This window comes from Corvus cornix, chromosome 22 (genome assembly GCF_000738735.6).
Source record: "Corvus cornix cornix isolate S_Up_H32 chromosome 22, ASM73873v5, whole genome shotgun sequence".
NCBI lineage: Eukaryota > Metazoa > Chordata > Aves > Passeriformes > Corvidae > Corvus > Corvus cornix.
The window spans coordinates 576,715-596,336 of record NC_046351.1 but is presented as its reverse complement, the minus strand read 5'-3'; the positions used below and the strand labels follow the sequence as shown (position 1 = coordinate 596,336).

The 19,622-nt window shown below is 52.9% G+C and overlaps 2 protein-coding genes across 7 annotated transcripts in view; one reads left to right on the top strand and one right to left on the bottom strand.

Annotated features, from left to right (window-relative positions):
- NSD3 (nuclear receptor binding SET domain protein 3) overlaps window positions 1-9,118 on the bottom strand; it is a 36,499-nt gene extending 27,381 nt beyond the window's left edge. For all 4 annotated transcript variants that reach the window (XM_039564306.1, XM_039564308.1, XM_039564307.1 and 1 more), the window contains exons 1-2: window positions 8,953-9,118; window positions 2,600-3,327 (exon numbers count right to left, since the gene is read on the bottom strand). In XM_039564306.1, the coding sequence (XP_039420240.1) occupies window positions 2,600-3,283 (684 nt within the window). In that variant the 5' untranslated portion in view covers window positions 3,284-3,327; window positions 8,953-9,118. The remainder of the gene's footprint in view (window positions 1-2,599; window positions 3,328-8,952) is intronic.
- A 1,934-nt stretch (window positions 9,119-11,052) lies between these two features.
- On the top strand, window positions 11,053-16,931 carry LETM2 (leucine zipper and EF-hand containing transmembrane protein 2). Of its 3 annotated transcripts, none has more exons than XM_039564335.1 (10): window positions 11,053-11,160; window positions 11,476-11,911; window positions 12,037-12,180; window positions 12,433-12,567; window positions 12,949-13,152; window positions 13,740-13,859; window positions 14,245-14,355; window positions 14,489-14,575; window positions 15,284-15,358; window positions 15,616-16,931. In XM_039564335.1, exons 1-10 carry the CDS (start codon window positions 11,114-11,116, stop codon window positions 15,664-15,666), a joined length of 1,410 nt encoding a protein of 469 aa, XP_039420269.1. In that variant the 5' UTR covers window positions 11,053-11,113; the 3' UTR covers window positions 15,667-16,931. The 3 variants fall into 3 exon arrangements, 2 of the variants coding, with proteins under 2 accessions (XP_039420269.1, XP_010406607.1); XR_752769.2 differs by lacking the exon at window positions 11,053-11,160 and having other exon boundaries at window positions 11,182-11,911; window positions 15,616-16,405; window positions 16,680-16,931; XM_010408305.2 differs by lacking the exon at window positions 11,053-11,160 and having other exon boundaries at window positions 11,182-11,911.
- The last annotated feature ends 2,691 nt before the right edge of the window (window positions 16,932-19,622 follow it).

Here is a 19,622-nt window from a genome sequence, read left to right as displayed (position 1 = left end):
CAATTTCCAAAAACCAGAGAACCCCATGTGAGGCTATCCATAGTAATGCGGTGAGTCTCACTGTACACCAGTTATCTGCAAGAACAGCAGTACATAAATCATGTTAAATACACAACATGATCATTGTAAAATCGATGTTAAATTGCACAGAGTTGACAAATATATTTGGAGGATCAAACATGTCTGGAACACAGAGCAGAATCAGCCCCAACCAGAAGCTGACACTGACGTGGGGTGGCCATGCCAGACAGTGTGAGGGGACGGGCTGAGATAAGGGTTGGCTGGGAACTATCTCAGGAGACAGATCCCACACACTTGCTTTTCCTGCAGCAGAGAAGTCTGAAGTCAAAGGACTCAAAGAGCAGCAAAAGGAGCCGTCAGACACAAGCAGTGAGAAACTAATAATGCAGACAATCCCCATTATTTGCAGGCCACTCCAAGCACAGACCCCACATCAGTCCATGCTGTGTGCTCCAGAGAGCCGGGGACACAAGGAAAGGGACAGAGCAGCTCAGGTCAGGGGGGGCATGGCCCAGTGTCTCATTTGGAGCTGTGTACATAACCACCATTTAAGACTGATCACATTGCTATCTGCTGTGCAGAAATCCTTCCTCCCTGTACTGCAGGAAGCACAGCACTGATTCCTGCCTTTCCTTCACTACAGGGAGTTAGTGAAACCTCCCCTCTGCCAGAAGAGTCAAGCTGAGTTCACACACTGCAAACTCCCAGTTCCTCACAGAACATAACTACCGAGCAGAGAGGCTGATTCTTAAAACAAGGATTCAGAGCTTGACGTTCATCCGTGTATTCACAACATTTCAACTTCAAATCAGGCTCTCCAGTATGGGCATACCCTCATAGTCAGTGGATTCCCACTGAGATTACAGTGCCAGAACAAGGAACAACTAGCAGATCATCCGACTTGCCACAGCCTTGTTGAGTGTAAAACTATAAAACAAGCATAGTTGTACAAAAAGTTGTTTGTTCCTATGAAGACGATCCCAAGTCACAAGTCTCACACCATTAACACTGAAGATGACAAAAGCGTACATGATGAACACACATGAAGATGAAATTGTGCAGAGGAAGGCAAAGCGATGGGAGGATGGACCTGAGACTGCCCTGGCAAACTCATACCGAAAACCACCAGCACAAAATGCTGTTCCTGTCAGAGCAGGCCGTGTCTGAAACAGGGCTGGGTAACACGAAACATTAATTGCAACACCACCTTTAGAAAGGGAAATGGAAGCAACAAGGAGGACAACAGCAAGACCAACATTTCTGGTGAACTCTAGATGACACATACGACTAGGAACTTGGAATTCAAGATGCAAGGTTTTAGTTCAGTCTGTGAGAGACAGAAGATTCCATTCTCGCGGTAAGCAGGTAACAGAGCCAGAGGGACAGGCAGATCTGAAGCTTCAGGAGCAGAACAGGAGTCACTGGTAAGAGGGGAAACAAACTGACAGCCTGATGTGGGGGTGATGGAGTCTGGAGAAGAGGCCAGAAAGTTGGTACAGTGCAAGGGAGACACTGCTCAGGGAGTGCCAGCAGGACACAGCAGCTCCTACAGCCACCTCACAGGGGCTCCAACAGCACCTCCATGGGGCACAGAACCCACTCTACTAGATCAGAGCTGATCCCTGCAGGACAGGATCTTCTCCCTGAAAGCACCAAGGGCTTTCACAGACTTTACAAGAAGCCCAGCTACATTCTGTAACAGCCCAGCCCAGCCTGCACTGGGCAATTTCTGTCCTGGCCAGATACAGCAACTTCCCCATTCCTGGCACTTACCAGCCTCTCTGCCACCCATTCTCTCAACTGGGAGAGGCAGAAACCAGCACCACAGAGGCGGCAGTAACAAGCATGAGAAAAGGAAACAGAAGTACTAGAGTGGCTTATGAAACTGAAAGAAAAAGAATGAGGGGGCAGCAACGTAATCTGGGTCTTTGCTTCCCGGAATCTCAGTTAACACCACCTGATGTACATCCTCTGGATATGGACAATATCATACAAAATCTGACATAAATGGGAACAGACAACAATACTAAATCTTTCCAAAATGTGCTGTGTCAGCTGGTACTTCTCATTCCCCTGCTGATTTAGAATACTCATTTTTACTGGTTCTACCTATGCTACACAGCTCCTGGGTTTTGTAAATCACAGTATTTTAAATATCCTTCAAAGACCAATTAAATATTTCACTGCTGAATACCCCAAGTAACCTGACCTTCCACTCAACAATCCAGCACTATTTTGAGAGGCAATTTTAGGAACGTGTGAGCTTTTATCCAGAAGTTCCATCTTCAACACTGGCCGGAGTGCAGCAAACTCTAAACATGCTATAACACTAAATAATATTTAAAAAACAGTAATAAATAAGACCCTTTCTAAAATTTATTTTTCATATGAGCCTTTTAACCAGCATTGTGTTGTCCTACAGACACAGCTCCCGGCAACCTCATCCTGAGGCTGTGACAAGTAACTAAAGCCTGGTGACTCAGAGCGCACACAGCCAGAACAAGGACAAACCCTGCTGGACAAGCTCTCCATCAACAATACCAGGTGTACAGATGGCTGAAATTACCATTCCACTTACATTTTGCTCCTCTGGTTCTAATTTTGGAATTTTGTGCGACTTGCGCTCTTCCGATCGGGAAGAGTCATGCTTGCTACTTTTTTTCCTTTTCTCTTTCCTCCCTTCATGTTTTGCCTTAGCGTACTCCCTCGCTTGGACTTCATTCAACAGGTCCCCACACAGGGAGGACTCAAACAATTCCCTGCCGTTCTGGATAGTTTTGGTTATTTTGAGTTTGATCTCTGGTGAGCCAGTCTTCTTTGGAATCCCCACTTGTGGAGCTGAAGGTGGTGGTGGAGGTGGCGGCTGGGGAGGGGAAGGTTTTTCCAGAACTTCATGCGGCCTCGCGTTAGAGTTCTCCATTTGGTAATACTCCGGGGGACTGAAGTTCCTGACTGTTCCAAAGCCATTGGCCGATCCATTGGGATACTGAGCGTACGTCTGGTATTTGGCTTGGGGTTCGTACATGCTGATGGCCGGGGGATACCCGTTGGTGAGGGGGGGCAGCTCCTCTGCCGTGGGCGTGGGGTACTGGAAGCCTTGCTGCAGCGCGGCCTCGTACGGCGTCCGGCCCCCATCCTCAGCAATGTCACTGCTGCCATCAAAGGCCTCCTCTTGGCGGATGTTGGCGGAGTCAATGAGTTGAGGTGGTTGCTGAATTGTGTTTCCCATGATCCCTTGCATGAAAGAGAAAGAGAAATCCATTGTTCTGCTCCAGCATCCTTAGCTTTCCCTTTTTCTCATAGGGCCTAGAGGCAGGGGAAGGGAAATAAGAAGTCAGTGTAAATTAAAAAATAGTAATTAAGCAAATTAAACAGTTGAGGAAAAAAGGGATCTCAAGACCAATTTCCCCCTCTCTATTCAGCAGCCACCCTCGCCTGGATTTAGACTGGTGTTACTGAGCCTTTACAAAGGGCTACTGAAGTGTCTTTCATATGGCAAATGTCTTCCTTTCCAAGACATTTCAAAAAATATCAGAAGCACCTACAAGTGCTTAAGAACTATAAGCCCTAGTCATGCAGGAGGAAGGGTTACTCCAACCCCAAACAGCTGGACAGCATTTCACCCTGCAGCATATAAGAGATACCAAGTTCTCCTGACACAGTCGCTGTAAACTGCATGACTGAGGAACACCACAGAAGAACAAACAACAAGAACAACAAACAAGAAACCTCTCCTCCTGCCTCCCTACCTTCTTGCCAAAATTCAAGACATGAGCAGCCCTTAGGAGAGCAGGGCCCTGAGCCATGGGATGCTCTGAACAACAGCACAATGAAAGCAAGTGGGTCATTCCACCTTGGCCACTGAGAAACCAGTGCCCTGCAGCAGCCTCAGAGGGGGCTTCCCAACCTCCACCCTCGCCTGAGAAGCAGAGTACAGCTGGCATGCACTGGCTCTCAGCAGCTGTGTGAGCAGGGTTATTCTCCTGCCCCTCACACCTTATTTTAATATTAAGCACTGCATGGGTCTGAGCCTCAGCACCAACAGACCCCCAAACCCTGAGGTTACTCACTGAATGAGATTCCAGCTGAGCACTGGCATACACACCTTCAGCTTTCCAGTGCATATTAAAACACCAAAACCAGACTAAATCAGAGTTAGACTTCCAAAACTGAACAGCAGGCTCAGAGAAGGCTTTGCCATTCACGTAAGCAGCTCAATGTTCAACAAGAAGCAACACACAGTGACCTGACCTGCAGGTAAGAAACACCAGTTTGCTTCCCACAAGGTTAGTTCAGCCCTTCCAAAGCAAACACGGCCCCATGGTATTTGTTCTGCCTGTGTGGGCACGCAGGCGGGTTACTGTGCCCTTCTGGTCCGGGTTTGAAATGACATTAATGCATCCCACAGACACTTCTTCGAATAGGAACCTCAATTAAACCCTGCCCACATGAAATTCTCACCCTCCCAAAGCAATGCTTCTCAATACCTTAGCTAAGAGCTTTCCTAACACTGAGAACTTCCCTCCTCCAAGACTGCAAAAAGTAACCAAAGTTCCAACAGGAACAAGAACTTGATCAGATTTGTGCTGGATGTTTGGGGTGATGCTTTTGGATGACCTTCACACTCAGATTAAATTGATGTTTGTCTTATTTTCACTGCCCTGTGAGATCGACTCAGGCACGTTTGTGACCATAATTAAGCAATTCAGGGCAGTAACAGCACAAGGCTCTGCAGCAGAATTTTCTCATTGCAGGAACTTTCAAACCTTGGGGCCATGAAACCGTCCCTTCCTCCACAGCTCTGCACATCAGCCAGCAAACCAACACACCTGCCACTGTCAGGGGGCACAGATCTGAGGAGCAGCACGTGGGATTGTACAGCAAGATCAGAAACCCCAAACCACCCCTGTTCTGGGAAGAGGAAGTGTTTGTACTATTTACCACCAAATTGTTACTTTGCATCTGCCAAACTGAAGAGCAAACAGCAGATTCTCACACTAGGCTGGGCTTTATTTTTCACTAAAACCAGGTTAAATCTTCTTTTTCTTCTGAATACTTGAAAAGAACTCTTGGGAAGCTGTGGCAGCACTTCAGGAACATCCACAGCTGGAAGGGCACAGTCCCAGCTGCCGATGCAGCTCCCGCAGGCTCTGCAGTGGTGGCTGCCATTGTGCTTTGTTTTGTTACATGACAGAAGTGTGGCTTAATGAACTTCAAAGCACTGCATTTACACTGGATTTAGGAGCTACCAGTGAAAGAATAGTTATGATTTCTTTCTTTTTAATTAGTTCTGGAGCTCACCTGTGTCACTCAGCCTGGGTGCCAGCCTGTTCTGCACAGCTGGGACACCCCATCCCAAATTCGTGCCTCAGTAATTCTGTGCAGGCTGAGAACCAGGGTCAGGGCTCCACAGAACTGCTCTCAGCAGCCCCAAAGCACTTGAGGCTGTTCTCTGCTCTCCCACAGCACTGACATTACTGCCAGCTCCTTCCTGCCCAGTCTCTCACTGTCATCACTGTTAACACACCCAGACTTTCCCACCCTCCTCCTTGCCCAAAATTCTGCATCAGTGGATCAGTCCCCAGATGCTGCCCAGTGAAGTGGCATCTGGGCAGGCTTACAGTGAGAGGACAGGCCCTGCAGTGACCCACAGTAACAGAACACAATGAGGAATCCTAAGCACACAGGAATCTCAACATCCAAGCCTAAGGAAGGATCACTTTGTGTACGTCCCTGAAGAACACCCCACTGTCACCGAAGAGAGCCATCCCTGCCGCACAGCAACACCACCCAAACCACAGGGCAACGGGATTTCCAGCTGATCTTGCAGAAATGTATTCCAGAATGAATTCTTCTCACTATGCTAGTGATTACTCTATTAACCCACCCTGTGAGCCTCCCGTGAGCGGCACAATTTTAATTCCAAACATGACCTAGAACAGATCCTGCACAACACTGTGATACAGTGATACAACACTGGCAATCAACAGATAAAGAAACAGTTTCATCATTTCAAGGTTTATAGGAAATGGGCACTTCACAGGCTGCAAACAACTTGAAATCAGCACTTTCAAAAGTGCAAGTGAATTTCCTAATGAGAGAAAGAGTTTCCTCTTTAAAAGTGAGTGTCCGCCATTCTGTTCTAGTCCTTTCCCAGGGTAGACAGGGACACAGGGCCATTTAAAAACACTGGGACTCTACACACCTTCAGCAAATATTTTCCTGTTGTCCATGGGAGAGTCACAATTCAAAGTACCAGAGGAAAAGGTAAATGAAAAAATACAAGCCATACAGAATAAGGCAGGTCAGCCTAGTAGAAATCTTTCTTAAGTGAACACTGTTTCAGTTCCCATCCCAAGCTTCTCAGCTCAACTGAGCATAACTCAAAAAATCAGTTCCACTCCAAGAGTGAGTGCTCAGTGAGGGCAAGGTTTTGCACAGATTATGGATCCTCCAGGTTCACGTTTTCACCAACAACTGCAGTTATCTAAAGCCAGTTTTAACATGAGTATTTTTCAACTTTGCTCTCAGAAAACAAGACTTAAAGTTCTCAAATCTTGCTTCCATGCTGCATTAGACTAAATAACAACTGACCTCAGATTCTCACACAATTCCAATCCCATGTGATCACAGCTTTTCTTCTTCCGAACCAGGGAGTTCTGTAGGTTTGGCTGAGGCTGGCTGTGGCCACAGCAGGGAGAGATACAGGAGCTACTGATAAAAGTCCAGCATACACATATTTCAAACAGAAGTTTCACAAAACCTTTTTCCACCTTTTTCTGTTGACAATCCCCACATGGGGTTAGCACAGTCAGAGGTAAGGTGGTTTATGGATGGAAAGTGTTTGCTGTGAGACAGGACCTGGCCTGCTGGCTCCCTAAGGGAGCTGGAAGCACTGCTGTGAGTCAGCCGTGTGTGCTCAGAACGGTGTCACTGCCTTGTCAGCCTGAGCTGGGCTCTCTATCAACAGGCTCAAAAGCAGAAGTTCCAGGACATCTTTATGTACAAATACCAACCCAGTTCCTGTCCACACAGACCTAAATCAGAGAGATTCAAAGCTCTGCTCACATCCTACCAACCCCTCCTTACCCCACAGATGTTTACTGCCATTTTCTGTGCTGTTTCGTTCCGAAGTATCCAACCTGCACTGGTGCTGGGCCCCTCAAGTATCCAACCAATGCAGCAACTGCTCTCAGTAGCTCTTCACTACTGCAGGTGTTAGACAGACAGACAGACAGAGCTGCCTGGCTTGACAGGCCGGGTGTCTGAAGTGATGCAATCATTCCTGACCTCTCAAAACCTTAAGCCTGCAGTTCACACACACACTCCTGCATCTCACTCCTCTCCAGAGCTGAGCACACCCACAATTTCTAATCACTTTACCCATGACCCAGAGGGACACCTTTTTCACCTGGAACATCATCCAGGCAGATCAGAACTGTACGAACTGCAGACTGAAATAAAATAAAACAATTGTTTCTACTAATCCCTGCATTCAGTCTGCACAATCTGCTTTGTCCCGTTCTTCTCTTCATGTCCTTAACAAAAAATCCCCCAGGCAAAGCTCTGTTTGCACACGTTAAGACAACTCCAAATTTTCACCTGCACGTGAGTCTTTAACAGGAAACCCGGCCTGTGGATTTTCCTGACTCCAGCTGGACTGAGCTGTTCCTCCTGGCAGACAGCAGTGGTGAATCAGAGGCCTCTTGACAAACTTTAAAGAATTGAGGTGAGGCTGCTTCCCTGAGCACCTTTGCAAAGGTGTTTTGTGTTTGGTTTCTGAATGCCAGAAAAAACAGTCATGTCTCTACCTGGGTTTGATAAGGGCATTTGGAAGGAGTTTCCCACGGTGCTGTGGAAAGAAACAACTTGGACAGCAGAGAAAAGGGTTTTGTCTGAAAAAGGAGCTCAGAGACTCATTTGGTTAGAGAGCCACAGGATTCAAACAGGAAACATGGAGCAAAATCTTTGGATCTTCAGGAAAAGTCATGGGCTGGTCCCGACATGAAGCCAGAAGTCAGATCTCTGGCAATACCAAACACAGTAACGTCGTGACAGGCAGTCACGTATCACAACCAGGGCAAGAACCACAACGTGTGTCACACGAACCACCTCAAGCTCAGGCAAAGTCGCGAAACTGGAAAATGCAAAATATGTTTGTATTAAACAAAACATACAGTCTTTGACCACCATCCTCCACTCTTACCCTGTACCTTCATAAAGCACGTGCTCAGGTTTTGGAACAAAATCTTTTCAAGCAGTTCATAAAAATAATTAATTAAAAAAAAAAAAATCTAACTACCAAAGCATTCACTGTGCATCTCTGCAAAAGGTCACTGAAAGACCTAAACAGTCATCAAAACACGATACAATTTTTCCTTCAACTGTAACTACTGGCTACTTAATATTGCCCTTTGGGCTAGTTAGTATCTACAGAACTATGTTATCGTTGAGACTTTTAACAACAAATTGCACTGAAACGACGGAGTGTATTGACAGCGAAATGAAAGCACTGCGAGACCACAACAAAGTGCAGCACAACGCAACAGTACCGCAAAAAAATAACATCGGAGCAACAACAAACCCTTCGCTGATGCGCAGCTCTTCCCGCGCGCAATAAAAGCCTTTTCCTCGGGCTGGGGAGGCCGCGGCACGGTGACACCGACGGCTCCGCTCGGGTGAAACCCCGAGTTTCTCGCCCGCAGCAGGTCGGGGCTCGGCCCCGGTGAGAGCCGCGGGGCCGGAGCGGGGAGCGCGGAGCCGGCCGGGGGTCCCGCGTCACGGCGCCGAGCGCGGCCGAACCCGCGGTCTGCCCTGCCCGGAGTGTGCCCGGCCCGGCCCGGCCCGGCCGCCCCGGTGCCGCCGCAGCTCCCGCAGCAACATGGCGGCCGCGGCCCCTCCACCCCGGGGCCGCCGCGGCCCCGCGCTCACCTTCAGTCAGTTCCATTCTCACGGCCCCGCCGCGTCCGCCCGGCCCCGCGCAGACAAAGGCGGCGGCGGCGGGGGCGGCGCGGGGCCTCCACCTCCTCCTCCCGCAGCACCAGCAAGGCCGCGACGGAGCCCCGGCCTCGATTTCCGCGCCCCCGCCGCTGGCGCCGGCTCCGCCCCGGGGAGGCCGCCCGCCCCCAGCGCCCGCCGCGGCCGAGGGAGGCGCTGGCGGGGCCCGGCGGGCCCGGCGGGTCGGCGGCCGAGGGAGGCGCTGGCGGCGGCGGCGCTGGAGCGGCTGTGCCGGTGCGGCCCCGCCGAGCGCCTCCGCCTCCGCCCGCCCCCCGCCGCCGCCGCCGCACTGCGCAGCCGCGCGCGCACGCGCCGCCATCACCCATTGGCCGCTCGGGCGGTGCCCGCCGCGAGGCACCACGGGAGATGTAGTTCGGTCGGGGGTGGCGTTGGGGTGACCCCCAAGGGGACCCGGGCAGAAGAGAGGAGTGGGCCGGGTCCGCGTCCACTGCTGGGCTCCTCGGACAAGAGAGACAAGAGGATGGTCTGGGAATAGCTGTAGTAAAGGAAATCTAAAAACTGATTCTGCTCCTCACTTTAGGGACCTTCCTAAAGGCCCTTGCACAGCACAGAACATCCATAGATCAGTCTCCTCGGGAACACGACTGTCTCCCCTCATTCCCACAGGAAAAACTGTTTTAGAGACATAATCTAAACGTGTTTAAATCCAAGTTTTGTACTGGGAGCTCTGGCAGCAGACTCAGGAGCTCTGTCCGTTTATTCACCCATCTTACCCCATTTTATTTTCTACTTTTAAAAATACTGTTTGGGCATCCATTAGCCAAAGAGTTCCACACCCTTTTTTCACTGGGGCAACAAAATGGTTTTTTCCCCCCTAGTCTCTCAAAACTAGGTAGTATTTCATGGAATTTCAGAATCGCTCGGGTTGGAAGGGACCTTAAAATGATTTCAAGGGATCAAGTCACCTGTCATCTGCTGAGAATGTTTCTCCGGCTGTCAGTGTGTTCCATCCGCTCCTCAGACACACAGGACTGGGGTGTTTGTCTCACACGTCAGGGCTTCAATCTCCCCTCTGACACCTCATTCCATGCAAAGCTGTTCCCAGAACACAGAGGAGTTTCTGCTCTGCTGTGTCCTGTCACACACAGAGCCGCTCACAGGAACTCTGTGCTATCTGTGGGCATTGTATGGAGAGAGACTATTGACCTGGGCCTGGAGCGACAGGACAAGCGGGAACGGCTTCCACTGCCAGAGCAATCTTGGGAAAAACTCTTCCCTGTGAGGGTGGGGAGGCCCTGGCACAGGCTGCTCAGGGAGGCTGCGGCTGCCCCATCCCTGGAAGTGTCCAAAGCCAGGCTGGACGGGGATAGCGGAAGGTGTCCCTGCCCATGGTGGGGGCTGAGCCTGGGTGTGCTTTAAAGCCCCGTGGCGGGGAGCAGTGGGTGCGCCCCGTGCGGCCCCGCTGCGGCTCCCCCGAGGCCTCACGGCCCCCAGGGCCGCTCCCGAGCGCCTCCCACCCGCATGACGTCATGCGCAACGCCCCCGTCTCGCGATGGCGTCACGCACCGGCCCGTGACGTCACCGCCTGCGCGCCGCCACCGTTCTCGCACCCAATCAGTGGCTTTTCCCGAGGGCTCCTCGGGTCAAGCCCCGCCCCACTCTGCTCCCATTGGGCGGAACTCCAGCAGGACCGGGATTCTGACTTCTGATTGGCTGATGTCGAGGCGGTGCGGCGCGGCCCGAAGGCGTCACGGCTCAGATACCACAGAGCGGCGGCGGGTCAGAGCGGCGCGCGCGGGGCACGACGGGACGGGTGGGAGGGGCGGGAGGAGTGCGGCCGCCGGCGAATCGGTTCCGGGACCGGGATCGGGATCAACGGTCAGGGGATTGGGGCGACCGGGACAGGGATCGAGATCACCGGGACTGGGCCGAGCACAGGGAGCGGAGAAGGGCAGCGCAGCCCGACCAGCTCAGCCGAGGACCCGTGGGAGCCCCCGGTCCGGCCCGGCCGCGCCCGGCACCGGGTCGGGGATGGGTCCGGCCGGGCCCCGGCCGCCCCCGCCGCCCCCCGGAGCCGCCGCCGCCCCCCGCCGCTGCCGGGGGTGAGGTGCCGGCGGCCCCGCTCCGCAGCGCCATGGCTGCCCGCGGCTGCAGCGCGCTCCTGGCCGCGGCCAGGGCCAGGTACGGCCGCAGCCCCCGCGCCTGCTCCGCCTGCGGGTGGGGAGGAACCTCTCGGGGCTTGTTTCGGCTCGGTTTACCCCGTTCCTTGGTAAAAGGGCTTCCGGGAGACGCTGCGGAGGCTTGGGTGGTTCTTCCCCAGGAGATGAGTCACTGGCACGGGAGAAGTTCTCAGTGTTTCACCCGTTGCTGAAGGATCAGAATCTCAGCCACAAAATGAATTTCACGAGGTTGATTTGGTGCTGAGAGTGTCTATTCGGGTGCGATGCCTCGGTACTTTGGCCTCGCTGCACTGTTCTTACTGACACAACTCTCCAGTTTCAGAGGCTCCCAGCTCCTGGCGCACGCCAGCCCTCTGTACTCTCCAGCCACTGCTCTTGTCCAGCTGGTGGATTCCCAGTTAGCCTGGACTTCAAGAGACTCCAAAAGCCATCCCTGGCCACGCCGTGCCTGCCTGGGCGCTGCCCTGCCTCGCTCACCTGCCCACACCTTGCACACTTCCACCTGCCCACGGCAGCAGCTCCCAGGTGCATCCCCGCCCCACCGAAATCCTGGAACCCAGGGAGCTAAAATTCTGACAAAACAGATCGCAGAGGCTCCTGCAGGAAAAAAGTCCTTGCGACAAAAAGTTGTGGATGAGCTGAAGCATTACTACGATGGATTCCACCTGCTCTGGATTGACACCAAGGTGGCTGCCAGGATGGTGTGGAGGCTGCTCCACGGGCAGGTGCTCACCAGGAGGGAGAGGCGAAGGGTAAGTGCCACAACACATGGATAAAGTGATGCAGTAAGAGGCTTAACCCCTTCTTTGGACACATTTTTTGTGTCTGGCTGGGTGATAATCTCTGGGTAATCTCCGCTGTGCTCTTCTCTGTACAGTTGCTGAGAACTTGTGCAGATCTCTTCCGGCTGGTTCCCTTCCTGGTGTTTGTCATTGTCCCCTTCATGGAGTTTCTCTTACCTGTGTTCCTGAAGCTCTTCCCTGAAATGCTGCCCTCGACGTTTGAGACGGAGTCAAAAAAGGTTTGTGTCCTGTCTGAGGTTGTGGAGTGTCCACAGCTCCTCAGAACATCTGTGCAGAGCTGCTGTTCCCTGTCTGCTGCTGGAAGTGAGGATCAGCCTCACCCAATGCGTGAGGCATTCCCAGCCTATTCCTGAGCTGAGTGGGAGAGTTGGAAGGTTGTGCTATGGACAGGGATCGGAAGGAATGTGCACAGCAATTCCATTTCCTGCATTATATTTTCTAATTTATAATTTTGTATTTCCCAAATGAAGGAAGAAAAGCAGAAGAAGAAGTTAAATGCAAAGCTGGAGTTAGCCAAGTTCCTGCGGGAGACCATTGTAGAGATGGCCAAAAGGAACAAAGCAGACACAGGACAAGGGAAACAATTCTCCTCTTACCTGCACGAGGTAGGATGGGCTGTGCTGGGGATGGCAGCCACAGCAGCGACACACCTTTAGTACTGCTGGTTTGGGCAGAGAACATGGGATTTGTACCAGGATTGTGCAGATGTTTGACAGCACAGAGCTGCCCTGTCAGGTGCTGTTCCCCGGGTGCCTCCCTGCTGACCCTACTGTCAGAGCTGTGCTCACAGGAATTCCCATCCTGCAAGGGTGCAAGTTTCACCCTGTGCAACTTCCAGTGGCCACTCAGTAACGGTTTCCATTTGACTTTTAACTGCATCGTCCCGTTTCCATCAGAGACAGGAGTTCCAGTGTGAGGAAGGGGAAGGGGGGGAGCAATTCCCAAGCAGTGATCCTGCTCAGGTTTGGGTTTGTCCCTTTGTTTAGATCCGTCACAGCGGCCACCGGCCCAGCACGCAGGAGATCGTCCGCTTCTCCAAGCTCTTTGAGGACGAGCTGACCCTGGAGCACCTGGAGCGGCCGCAGTTGGTGGCTCTGTGCAAGCTGCTGGAGCTGCAGCCCATCGGCACCAACAACCTGCTCCGCTTCCAGCTGCTGCTCCGGCTGCGCAACATCAAGGCCGATGACGAGGTGAGTCTGAAACAGCACCGAGGAACTGCTTGGTGCTTGCAGGTTCTGCACGAGGCCTGTGTCCCTGCCCACAAACCCTCCACAGGGCAGGAGTTTAATATTGATGGGAGTCAGATCCTCCCCATGAGAGATTCCAGAGGAAAATGGAATGAGAGTTCATCTCCCTGTGCCTTTGTGGTCTCTGGGGAGCTGTAACGAAGGTGGCACTGCAGATATTGGCACTAGAACATTTCATTTTGGAGTCATGCTAACGTACAAAAAAGGGATGTTTCAATGTGCAATGGGGTTATTTGGAAAATGGAACCAGATTTATACGTGCAGAGTGGAGGGACAACATGTAATGGCCATAAGTTGCAGCAAGGGGAATTTCAACTTGGTAAGAAAAAAATTAAAATCAGTGAGTGGATAAACAGTGGAAGAGGTTGTCTGGAGGCTGTGAAATCCCCATCCCCTAAAGAGGCTCAAAGCACAAATGGAAAATTGAATTCTGAACAGGAGATTGGACTGGGGACCTGCAGAAGCCTGCTCAGGTGCAGCAGGGCCTTGGCTACTCTGTGCCTGCATGGGAACGTTGCTGTTCTTTCCAGATGATTGCCAAGGAAGGGGTCAGTGGCCTGAGCGTGTCGGAGCTGCAGAGCGCCTGCAGGGCCAGAGGCATGCGGTCACTGGGGCTCTCTGAGGAGCAGCTGAAGGAGCAGCTCGGGCAGGTGAGTGTGCCCCGGCCTGGGCTGGTGTGGCCACGTTCCTCGGAGGACAGTTTCCAGGCAGTGGTCACGTGCAGCAAGCACAGCTTCCTCAGAATTCATGCACAAGTTTCAAGCTGGATCCTCACCTGCAGAGCTGAGGTCTAAGGCATGAAGGGTCCAGATTATGTCCCAGACCGAAGAGAAAACCAAATAGAACCAGGGCCAGCTAGAAGCAAGGTGAAGTGGGGTGTATTCTAAACTCCTCAGACCCATTTCTTCTCATTTTGGTAAATTAAAACTGTATTAGCCAAACTCAAGATTGCTTTAAGGACAAAGAGTTTTGTATTAATAAATACCCACATAGAGCCAATATGAAATAACCTTCCCTTCTGTTCTCTTCCAACAGTGGCTGGATCTGCATTTAAAGGAGAACGTTCCTTCTTCTCTCCTCCTGCTTTCCCGTGCCTTGTACTTAATAGACATAAAGCCCCAATCTGTTCCCATTCCACAGAACAAGGTGAGTTGTTTGAATAAAACTTCTAGGTTAATAGCTCAACCATTATACATTATAAAAACGAATGACTGTGACAGGAATCTTGTTTTTTGATCCTACAAGTGGACTGAAGTTATGACTCTGTGTTCTTCTGCAGACAAGTGAAGCTGCTGGAGTGATGACATCCGTGCTTGAAGGTCAGGAGACCCTCCTGGATCCCGCCCCTGTCGTACAGGGAAGAAAGGTTAGAAATAGCAGTCTGCAAGCAGGAAAACTGCTGAAATCATTGGGAATTGAGTGTGACCAAACCTTTCCAAAGCTAGACAAAACCAGTGTTTGACACCATGGCACAGAGCACGAGCAGTGTCTGTTCCTGCACTGTGTAGATGTTTCCCCCCAAGAGCCTCACAGTTGCATGTTCTGACTGAAGAGGCAAAGGAAGGGAACAGGGATCTGCTGTGGCACAACTGGTCCTGTTGCTGGAACAGCTGGTCCTTCAGTACCATGGTACTGGCATGGTACGTGTGAGCCAAGGAGGACTCCCAAGCTGAATTGCTTCAGACCTCAGCCCAGGTACATTTAGCTCAGAGAAGCCAGCTAAAGAGGACTTGTTTTTAGCCCTCCTACTGAATTTGGGCTCAGTTGTCCAGGACAGAATGAGCCACAGTTATCTAGAGTAAGAAAGCCAGAGCATATGGTTCTCAGCATCACGCTGCAGTGAATTCCTTAGATTAGTCCCAGCTGATAAAAGCAGCAGCAGGAATCAAAGAATATTGTATCAACTGCCAGAAATATTTCCACATAGTTAAATTGTGCTGGGGAAACAATGGAAATGCCAGCACAGCTTTCACAGAGTGAGCGGGGAACAGCCTGACTCAGAAGGGAGAAGGGGCTGTGGGGTTTTGCCCTTTCTGAGAGGGTTCTGTGACTTACAGCTGCTTTTTCCTTAAAGAATGAAGAATTTGTGTCCCAACCAACAGAGAAATTGCCATTCTCAGAAGCGTCAGTGAAGCCTCCCCCACAAGAGGTGAGCTTGTCAGAGTTCTTACACTTCGCAAAAGAGATTGTTCTTCACACAGCTTAAAGCTAAACTGGAAGTTTGTAGTACAGGACACTGTGAACACTGAGTTCAGGGAGCAGCTGGAGAAACTGGATGAGAACTGCACTGAGGGCTTTTCAATACAGAAATACCACAGATGACATGGGAAGGCACCTTCAGAAAAGATTCTGAATTTCAAGAGACATTTGTACTGCCTAAAATCTGCCTTTTTCTCTTGCCCCTAGACCAAAATGGAAGCGTCCCAGAGCAGCAAGGCCGGTGCCAATGGAGCCTAACCTGGAGCCAGCACTGGGAGGGAGCAGTTTCCGTCTCCACACCTCCTGCAAATGGAACAGGGATTTCCCAGGAGGCTGCTCTACACAACGAGGCAGCAGCCCTCATGGGCCTCTCTGTCCCAAGCTTGTTAGCAACTAGGCCGCTGCTGTCTGGATGGTCCCAGCTTCTCTTTTGCACTGGATCCTTGCCCTGCTACTTTTAACTTACGGTGTAAATACGTTAATAACGGTGCTGCTGTCTGTGCTGTTCCTGAGCAGGTGTTTGTGCTTAGCAAAGGCAGCTTTTCATGTCAGAATGGTCTGTGCACAGAACAAGCTGGGCTGGGGGTCCAGCAAAGCCTGTTCCACAGTGTGAAATCCTCTGCAGGAACATCCCCACACACCCAGAGGCCAGCAGCTTGTCCTGAGTGTCACAGCTCAGGCTCTTGGTCCTGATTAGGGTGGTTTAACCAGTGACCAGCCCACAACGACCCATGTGGCCACAGTTTTACTGAGGAGGGCAACCACAGGGAAAGAAGGAGGGAGCAGCACTTGGTGCTGTGGTGGAACTGATCAGAAGGACTTTAGACCTTGCTGGGCAGGAGTGGAGCAGTGACAGGAACTGCCTCCACCTATGAGCGTTTGCTTCCCCAGTGAGTGCTGTGCAGGTGCCACACACTGTGACAGAAGCAGACTTGCACTTCGAGGATCCCTCTGGATCATGTGAGGGAGCAACCCAGGACCTGCACACCTTTCCTAGGTATGGAGATTTGGTTAATCCGTACCAGGCTCAGAATACACACCAAGTGTTCTCCGTACTTGGCAAAGCGACTCCTCACACGCTCCAGTGATGACTCAGTTTTTGCCAGATTCTCAGAGGATACTGAAAAGTTGTTTTTAGCATTTGTTAAATTTTTTACTCTGTCCTATGTAAATGCTCAGAAATTACTCACATTATGGATTTTAAATATGTATATTTATACTTACTGTAAAATTAGATTTGGTGCTAAGTAGGAATGGAATCTCTCTTCCAGATGTCAGATGGCCTTTAGAACAACTCGACTGAAAGCCAGTTCTCCAAGGTCAGGTGTAAGCAGCACTTTATACCTGAGGCCTCAGGCGCCTACAGCACCACAGAGCCAGCTGTCAGGTGTCCTGTGTCCTCAGCTCTGTACCTGAACCTCTCCTTGTTCATCCAGCCCGTCTGCAGTGCTGGATCTGTGTTTAATAAATGGGAGCAAATGTTATTTCAATAAAACAACAACACCGTTGCTGCTGTGGAGTCACTGCTGCCTCTTGGCGTGATGATGAGGGAAGGCGTCTCCTCCTGCCTAGTGTTCCAGTCTGTGACTGCTCCTACTCCCAAAACCGGCGGAGGGAGAGGAGGAGGCTGGCGGGTGTCCTGGGCGGGATGAAGGCAGAGCCAGCCTGTGCCGGCTGCCGAGGGAGCAGCACATTCCTCTGCTGAGAGGTTTCACAGATGGAGAGCGAAGAGGGGCTGGCGGGGAGCCTGGACATCACCTGGGCACCGCCCTTCCGTGGGCAAACTCTGGGTGGGCTCTGGTGCTTCCGACGTCCCCGTCCTCCAGCCATGCACCAGCATGGCCACGTCACCCTGGTGTGTGTGAGGGCTCAGGCGGTGTCCATTTGCTTCCTGTGCTTTCAATTTAGGAAGATCTGGAAGCTGGGACTCGCTTTTCCTTGGATTTCCCGCGGTGACCACCCGCCCCAACCCCGTGTTCAGCTTGAAGAGCACAGGCTGTGGCAAAGCCTCCCTCCTCCCGGGGGAGCCGGGCCCTGGAGCAGGCAGAGGGGGATGAACCCGAGGCGACCCCGGGCCGCTTACACACCTCTGAACAAACCCATTTTCAGATCAAAAATCCCCTCCTCCCCCAGCCCTCGCGGGTCACTGCTGCTGCAGGGCTCTCGGGGGGACGTGCCCGAGTCTCACCTCTGCCTGGCACGTCGGGACCCCAGGCACCTCCCCAGGACCGCTGTACCCTGCAAGCACACAGAGGGGAGAGGCAGCAATCCTGCTTCATGACCTTCCGAGCGAGGGGAGGAAACGACCCCCGTGGAGCCCCATAAATCACGGGATTCTGTTCTGCAGCATTGGGCAAATGAAACGCTGCGGAGATCCAAGGCCGTGTGTGCTTTGGCGTGGGGAGAGCTTTTCCAGCCACGCCGGTGCCAAACACCTTCCAGTCTCCCCTCAGCCTGGAGAACCAGCTCCTCTGCTGTTTATCCTTCCCCCTCCCGCTATCGCTGCTCCAGCCTGGAGCCGGGGTTGTGGCGCCCGTGTCCGTCCCCCCGCGCCGGGGCCGGGCAGCGCCGGGAGTCGGGGATTTCTGCTGGATGCTGGTCGGGACCGTCTCCTGTGCCAGCGCCAGCCCCGGGCCCTGCGTCAGCCTCTTCCCCAGAAAGCTGCTGGGGAAAGATGCCCCGGTCAGCACTTTTGGAGGAGATTAGTATTCAGAGGGAAAAGCAGTGATTTAGTGCGGCCCAAGCACAACAAAGGCTGGGATTTACAGCTCCCGGGTCCCAGCGCCACATTCCTGCAGCCCTTCTGCCTCTGCTATAAACGTGTAACAAAGGAGACGGAGCTTTATCCCAGCCTAAAGTAATGTAGGACAAGGGCTGCATTGTCAAACCTTGCATGGAGGGGGATGGGGTGCAGGTGGCAACGTCCCCGAGGTGTCCCCAGGGATGGTCCCATCCCACTGCCCGACACACTGCCCATCCTGCTTGTCCTCATGGTGCCCACATGATGCAGGGCAGGGCCCATGACAGCAAGGGTTTGGGGAAGCCACGTGCCCCGGCTGCAGCTGCACACATCTGGCTGTGGCCCTACTCAGCTGTGGGTGGCCAGGGCGGGCTGGAGCTGGACGCTGGGGTCCCACTGACCCCACAGCTGGGTGGGACATGGGGGATGGAGGGCGGCTGAGGGGGCTAGGGGCAGCCATGGCCCCCAGGCTGGGGGGGATCGCTCCCCATGCATCTGCTGAGCCATGCTCCAAGCCGTGGGACCCTGTGCCAAGGTGGAATGGCACAGGAGGTTCCTGCCATGGCTGGCAGTGGGACAAAGCCCAGCTCAGTGCTGGCAGAGCAGCCATGTCCTGGGCTGGGGCCAACAGATTGTCCCAGCCCTGCACAGTCCGAGGGCTTTAAAAGGAGAGAACGAGGAAGGCGAAGAGCAGAGAAGACAAAGGATGCTGTGAGAGCCAAACGTGGTCTAGGCCAAGCACTCGGCAGCCACGGATGCCCAACACGCCCCACCCGCTCAGGGGGCTCCTGAGGGCAGCACCTTTAGATCCTCCATTGCTCTGGAGCCATTTCCTGAGGGACCCTATCCCCATCCCCCTCCTAAGCGGAGACCCTGGTGCCGGGCAGTGCTGGAGGGGCTGCAGGCACCCCCTGGGCAGGGGCCCAGCTGGGGGGTGCTTTGGTCCTGCAGGTCCCCCACAGCCCTGAGTGGGGCCTATGGGGTGCTAAGGCCAGTTTTGGGGTGTGCCCATCTCCCGGATTGCCCACACGGAGAGGACGCCTTACCGGGAAGAGTAGAGAGGAGCTGAATCTTCCTGCTGGGGTCCCGCATTCAGGCAGCCCTGTCCCATCAGCATCCACGGTTTCTGCTGGGTGCCAGCCAGGGCAGCACCCCGGGGACCCTCCATGCCTGTGTCCCCACGTCCCCATGGAATGCAGTGGGCACTCGGCTGCACGTGCCCCTTCCCCAGCCCGGCAGTGAGCACCAGCAGCTCTGCTGCAGCTGCTCTGCTTATTATCATATTTAATTGCCCTCCTGGTAACCCCAGGAAATGAGCAGGAGACGGTGAGAGCTGCAGTTTGGGATGATGTAAACACGAACTCCAGCTCTCCCTGTGCCTTGCCAAGCCAGTCCCAGAGAGAGCAGTGATTTATGGAGCCCCCCAGCCTTGCTCCCCCCGCCTGGGCTGTGAGTTTAATCCAGGGCTGCAAAT